This window comes from Cyprinodon variegatus, unplaced genomic scaffold (assembly GCF_000732505.1).
Source record: "Cyprinodon variegatus isolate N-32 unplaced genomic scaffold, C_variegatus-1.0 Scaffold31, whole genome shotgun sequence".
Lineage (NCBI taxonomy): Eukaryota > Metazoa > Chordata > Actinopteri > Cyprinodontiformes > Cyprinodontidae > Cyprinodon > Cyprinodon variegatus.
The window spans coordinates 761,048-768,524 of NW_015150484.1; the positions used below are offsets into that span (position 1 = coordinate 761,048).

At 38.3% G+C, this 7,477-nt stretch overlaps 1 protein-coding gene across 4 annotated transcripts in view; it reads left to right on the forward strand.

Moving 5' to 3' along the window:
• The window catches only part of kdm3b (lysine (K)-specific demethylase 3B), a 40,399-nt gene that overhangs the window by 5,456 nt on the left and 27,466 nt on the right, over window positions 1–7,477 (forward strand). For all 4 annotated transcript variants that reach the window (XM_015400831.1, XM_015400824.1, XM_015400816.1 and 1 more), the window contains exon 2: window positions 6,840–7,004. In XM_015400831.1, coding sequence (XP_015256317.1) covers window positions 6,840–7,004 — 165 coding nt within the window. The remainder of the gene's footprint in view (window positions 1–6,839; window positions 7,005–7,477) is intronic.

Below are 7,477 nucleotides of genomic sequence, written 5' to 3' on the forward strand. Positions count from 1 at the left end.
GCTACCCACTCAGGACACTTGGAATACATTGGACGAGCAGTATGGAGGAATATTGACACGTTTTTTGTGGACTTTTATGGACCTTTTTGCCTCGGGCACCATAGACTTCCATTATTTGAATATCAGCAGACAGCAAGAAGCCTCCCAGATCTCCAGATGCATTTGAGATATCAAAAAAGTACTCCAGAGTGTAGTTCAGCATGGGGGTGAGTAGAAAATGAAGGCTAATCATGTTTTGGGTGCACTATTCCTTTAAGCCGACAGGCGGAGAAACAGTAGAATTGTCAGACTCTACGCCATAGAAAACTCTCCTCAGTCAAGCTCTTTTATCTGTGATGTCATAAAAGGAAACATAGCAGCAGTTAAAAGGTAAAATCTTGTCCTGGAACTACTGTTTTAACAGTTTTAGTATTCTCAGCAGTAACTGGTCCATGGTTAAAAGATAACTAGTTGGTTTCTGGCCATTGGAAAGCCATGCATTTGTCACTTTAGATAAGTGGATGGATGCGAAAGCACATCCATGAAGACTGGGCCTGCCGTGGACAACAGCACAATTTGAAACAATGGCTAATATTAGATATAAGTAGGGCGGGGTATTTTCACCAAAGTCCTGAATCGATTCTATTTTGATTTATACAGTTCTAAATCTATTAATTTCGATTCCATCTGTTTTAACAATAATAAAAGTCGCGTAACTGTGTTTCAAAATACTCATGTATTTAATTTTTTTCCTGTCATATTAAACACAAAGTGCAAACCTGTAAATAGGACAGTTTAAACTTGAGATGTGAACAAAACTGTCTCAAAAGTGCAGTCATGCATGAGCTGCATTATCTTATATACAACCATATTTGCAGCGTTGTCTGTAACAACTACAGGGTGTTTGCTGGTCAGCCCCCATTTGTTAATGTCTTCAGTCAACCTATTTGCTATATTTGCAGCTGTCTGGCTTGAAGTAATTTTGAGAGCATCTTTTCTGCCCATTTGAATGTGAACGTCATGCGCGTCACTATAAAACGAATCGATCTCTTTTCCTAGACATCGATTTTGTAAAAATATAAAGGAACCGATTCAAAATCGATTAAATCAATTTTTTTTTACCCAGCCCTAATTATAAGGGCTTTCAACAAGGGCTGGGGATATGGCCTAAAAATAAAATCTCCAATTACAATCTTTTTCCAATTTCCCCCCTACTTATTAACATCCACTGGATCGTCTGCGTTCCGTTGTGCATATTTACATTAAACACTGTAGTATGCTTAAAAGCAACACCGGTTAAACTTTTACCAATATAGACATGTAATACATCCTTAGAATGTTTAGTGTGTGTTCACAATTAAAGCAGCAAGAGCAACAAAAATGCGCGTGCTGCCTCATTTCTGATACAAGTTTAGTTCTGACACGTGGCTGAAGCATCTTGGCGGCTTCAGCTGTGCTGTGAAAAAGTGGGTCTGATGTGCGTTGGGAGGAGTTGCCCCATCCTTTCTTTGTCTGTAACAATGGTGGTTATATTTGCTGTGATCAGTGGGTAAAAAGTAGTTTTAATGTTTTTCAGTCAAAGTCCACCTGAAAGCTTCATCTGTCCAGTCAGTTCATCGAGATTACCACCCTGCCTTCAAATATTATTTCGCTGTCGGAACCGCTCAGACCCCCACGCTGTGAGCTGTCAATAGGAATCCCATTCAACATCAGACTCTGTCCCGGATGTCTCTTCGCTGTTTGCCGTTGCAGCTGGGAGGCGGTTTTCATGTACGTAATCCAAAACTGCAGGCAGCAGGATAATAAAAGCGAACATGTTATGCTGGCAGATTTCAGCATTTTAGGTTAATCTTGAATTAACAGTTTCAGAGGAGTGATGGTAGTGATCTGTATCATCAGCGATTTGTCTGTCTTCCTGCCAGCTCCAAATCAGCTTATCTGATTTGTTGATGTGGCGCATCAAGCAGAAAAAGTTACATTTTTGCAACCCCAGCAGTAGCTTTGTTTGCAGCGCGTTGCACTCGTCAGATGCTCAAACTCTCATGACGCGCTGCTTCAGCTCCTCAGACGCGATTCACCTGCTGCTCAAAACTCACTGCGGGAGTCAACCATTGACTTTGCATGTAAACAAGCTGCTCCTGCTGCCTTTGCTGCTTGCGGTCTGAACGTAGCATAAGATACTCCACAATTCAACCACCAAGTAGATTTTATGGACACCATGAGCACCAAAACACAATTAACAAAGATACAGCAGCGTAGTAAATCAGAATTTTTAAATTTATGCTTTGACTTCTCTACCTTTGAGGCCGTACTATAAGCCTAATCTGAGATTGTTTATATCCCATCTAGGCGTCTAGCTAAGGTTTGTTTGTTTGTTCATCCTGGAGGTAATTTTCATTTTTCATATTCCGCCGGATTTCTCTTTTTAAGATGCTGAAAAAGTTTTGTGCTTCTGCCTTTAACTGCGACTGCTTTAGACAAATGTTTCAGCATGGGGTTTCTTTATTTATTTATCCTTTATTTAACCAAGTAATACCCATTGAGATTAAAAATCTCTTTTGCAAGGGAGACCTGGCCAAGATAGGCATCAAAACTACTTCACATCATTACATACTTACAAAGACACACACATAAAAGCCAAATATGCACTTACAATAAAATTTCAATTAAAACATTGACATGTGAGGGATTCCAACTTAAAACATCTCATTCTCAGCTTAAAAGTATTCAAAGGAACCAATTTACTAAGTTTCAAGTTATTTTGCAGCAAATTCCATGTAAAGGGAGCAGAGTAAGCAAAGGCCTTTTTACCCCATCAGTACTGACACATGGGACAGAAAACAAGACAACAGCCTGAGAATGGAGAGAGTAATGACCAGTACTTTTTTTCATAAGAAGGGAACACAAATAAGAAAGAAGCGCACCAAGAATAGCCTTATATATAAATATATACCAATGACAAAGCCTCCGTGTAGCCAAGGCAGACCACCCTACACGAGAATACAGCTCACATTGATGGGTGCGAGCTTTACAATTAGTAATAAATCTCATTTATGCGTGATAGGCTGCGTCAATCATCTGCAGGCATTGAGCAGATGAATGCATATATAATTTATCACCATAGTCCAGCACAGTTAAAAAAGTGGATGTCACCAACCGTTTTTTTTACATTAAAAGAAAAGCACCGCTTATTTCGAAAGTAAAAACCCAATTTTAGTCTCAACTTTCTCACTAGACTGTGAACATGAGGCTTAAATGATAGGTGGTCATCAATAACTATACCAAGATACTTATAAGTTGTAACAATCTGTATTTCACGTCCATCAAGAGCAGGGGTGGGCAATTCCAGTTCCTGGGGGCCAGTATCCTGCAACTTTTACATCCATCCTTGGTCCAATACACCTGGATCAAATGGCTGAATTATCTCCTTAGTATGCTGTCAGTTCCTCCAGAGTCCTCTCAATCATCTAATTACTTGATTCAGATGTGTAGAACCAAAGACATATCTAAAGGTTGCAGAATACCGGCCCTCAGGAACTGGAATTGCCCACCTCTGATCAAGAGTAACCACTGAAGGAACATTCAGTGGCCTGTTCCGAAGGTCTGTGAAAAGCATACATTTAGTTTTGTCTGCATTGAGCACAAGTTTCAACTGTAGCAAAGTATTTTCTGGCTCCACATCTGTCGCAGCAAATCCAAAAAAATTCCAAACGATGGTTGATTTTATTCTTTTTTTCAAGACTTCACTTCCCACTCTCACCGGTAGCCTTGATGTTGCTTGCAAAACTACAAAGCGGGAGTAATACGGCTACCGAAAATTGCAGTCTTATACAAAAAAGTTTTTTTTAACGCCCGCAACAAAAAGAAACGAATTAATTCATAGAATTTTTTTTATAATTTTTTTTGTCCAGGCCTACTTTGAATAATATCAATATGGTTATGAAATTCTTTTTAAAAACAAACTTAATTTCCTTTGTGGATGAACATTTCTTAAAAATTATGAGGATCTTTGCAGATGTTCTTTTTTTTATATATATTATCGATTGATTTACTTTATTGATCTCACAATGCAGAAACTTACTCGTTACATCAGCTTAAATAGTCAAAGGAGTAGAATGTGCCACAAGAAGAAAAAGGTGCATGGATACATACAGTATACACAGTGCGTACACGTATAACGGTTTCTTTTTTTTAAAGCAGGATTATTATACAGGGTCATTGCTCAGGGTGTTTACATGGGTATTTATATAGATGGATATTTATATATATAGTTATTGCACTGGGTGTCAAATGTAGAGAAACATACAATAGTAAATTGCACATTATACATTGCACAAGTTATTGCCGTTATAGTGTGGCATTGTAGAGTCTGGTGGCAGCAGGAATGAATGACCTGTGGCAGCGCTCCTTTTTACAAACAGGTTGTAAAAGTCTTACACTAAAGGAGCTGCTCAGCTCCTCTACAGTCTGGTGCAGAGGGTGGAAGGTGTTTTCCATGATGGATGTAAGCCTGGACAGCACCCTCCTCTCACCCACTTCCTCCATCGAGTCCATGAATCGGGAACAGCCGGTTAAATCACAAAGGGTGAAATAATACTTTAGCTACTTCCTTAAGTCCTAGTTGAGCTTAAAATAAAGCACAGATGAAGCAGAGCTGAAAAAAGAGCAGGAGGAAATTCAAGCCTTCTCTTCCATCAATAATTATACGAGATCATTAGAGAAAAAGAACTCTGATCCCTAGAAAGGACCCGGTCACAATATCTGGAATAGACTTTAATGTGATTCACTGAAACATGGCTGCATGTCCTTTGCCAGGTTTTCTGATAATACAGCAGAGGCCATACATATGGAGGTGTGGTTCTGACTGTACTGAGCACCCAGAATGGACCTGTGCTTTATTCCAAAAGCACTTGTGGCTTTAATCCTTTTCATAACTAAGCTACGGGCTCAATAACTGGTGCTGTTGCTGTTTCACAGAATGAGAGAAAGGAGGAAATGACCATTAGGCATTCATTGTTGCCCTGTGTTGCTGCGCCCTCTTCCACTCATGCTCAGTCACATCATCCCCAATAGACTGGCATGATCAGAGAGAGCTCGAAGAGCAACGCTGTTCTGATCAGTGATCGGCATAAATCGACCCTCTCATTCGCTGGTCTAAGAACAGGTTTCCCGCTGGTCCTTAAAAAGTCTTAAAATAAAATAAAACTAAGGCCTTAATTGGTATTAAAATGTCTTAAATCAGTCTTTCGTAGGTCTTATTTTTTAAAGCATTATAAATAGGATCATTTTTATTACGATTTATTTTTGTAATCTAAATAAAACATTAAAATTGAAAAAAAAATTTTTTATAAAAAAAAAAAAATAACGGCTCCCCATTATTGGTTCCGTCCCGATAGCGGAACCAATAAAAGCGTTGTTGCGGCCGGGACATTTGGGAGATGCGCCATTTACTTTTTGTCTGGAAAATATGAGCAAGTGTAAATGTAACGAAAACTGTCTATCCAGCCAAGAGTTTTCTCCATGGCTAAAACCAGGGGACATACATGAGGCACGGTGTATTTTATGCAAGAAGTCATTCAAGCTCGGAACGATGGGAATTAAGGCAGTGGAGTTGCACATGCGAAGCACGAAAAAACAAAGCGTCAAAATCAAGTTACCGAGAAACAGCCGGTATTTCTCAATTTTTTTCCACCCTTGTCTCTGCAACGCCTCCACGTATCACCAAATCAAACATACTAAGAAAACGATACAAAGAAAAATAACTGCAAAAAAGACTTAGCACTGGTTATGTTGTGGCTTTAAAACTGATTTATTTTGTTCCCCGCTAAAACAAAGTTTGTGAATTCAGGTAAATAATTGTTCAAATATATCTGTTATTTGTTTGTTTTTAGCTTTCTTCCCATATGGGAAGTTTTTCAAAGTTTGAAACATTAGTGCAGTGGTTTATGTTAAAATAAACCTTTGGGTTAAGTTCTCGCAAGCAGGTTTTTCTTGTGTTTCTTGTAAATTTGGTCTTAAATTTTTATTTCAAGTGGCATTAAAGTCTTGAATTTAATTTATCTTATGCTGTAGGAACCCTGAAGAAGCGGGAAACAGGTGATTGTATAATTAATAAAAGGCATTTCTTGTCCCCGTATGCCCACTGTACCTTTTCTTTTAACATGATACTTTGGATTGTGAAACAGAACTCAGCTTTATAGATTGAACTGTGCAAAGGGATTTTTACAAGAGTCTCCATCAAATAAAACATTAGGATGATTGTTCGTTGCTCTGGTTATGCTAACGGAAACCTCCACTTAGGTCTCCCAAGTTGGTGCCTTTTTTGTTTCATATATGCATCTCTAATGAAGCATGAAGTTTCAGTTGATCAGGTGGCATCTGATAGCTTTTACTCTGCAATGAAAAACACTGTTTAAACCCAGCACGGTTTGTTGCTTAGCAGTTTTTGCAGCTGAAAAACGTTTATTTTTTCTCTATTGATTTCAAGCAACATAACATTTGTTGCTGCCACCAAAAAAAGATTCCTTCGGCAGTTGGTGGTTGCATGGATTCAGATCAGATTCATAGCATGTTTTACTGCTTGTTTGCAAGTTATCAAATTCATAGAAACTCAAGAACCAGTTGGTCTAGATCAACTGTTTATTTACATGCCACATTAAATAACAGAACGTCAATGTTTTTTTTTTAATCATCTAAAGCATATTTTAACTGACAGAAGAATAATGCTGCATTGTGTATTTGATTTGATAAATTTCCTTTGAATTATTTCTGGTTTTTGGAAAAAGGAACCAACCAGCCTGCAGCCTGACTCTGGTTTAATTCCTGATGCCTTTGTTTTCTTTTTTGTTCCCTTTCTGTAGCTGTTTCTGGAGTTTGAGAATGCATCGCAGCGATGTTCGTGGGTGCAGGTGTATGGCGATAGAGTAAAAGCCATGTTTGTGGAAGACTCAGTCGTTTGGGTCAACCCCAGTGATGGTACGAGGACAAGTGGAGTCCCAGGACCGACAGCACCCTGGCCTGCTCTGGTGAGTCGACAGTAGGGTGTTTAGAATAATGACAACAACATGGTGTGTCTCAGGAAATTGAAGGTCTACTAGTCAAAAGTGGCTAGTCAAAAATGTCACTGATTAATTATTAGTTATAAAATTAATAATTTTATTATTAATTAAATAAAATCGATCATTAATGACAGCCGTCTCAATGAGGTAATTTCTACAGAAGTTACCTTTCCCATCACCTCTGGCTCCTCTGTAGATGGCCAACATATTCAGCGTTTAAAATCAACATGGAAAATAAACATTTGCTTACATTTTAATAAATAAAATACTACATTGAATATGAATCTATAAATAAAGATGTTTACTATAAATCACCTAAGTTTAATTAGTAAAAACCAAAGATAATAACTACTAGGGATGCACGATATTGGGATTTTGGCCGATATCCGATATGCCGATATTTTAAAACTCATGTAGCCGATAACCGATATCGATACTGA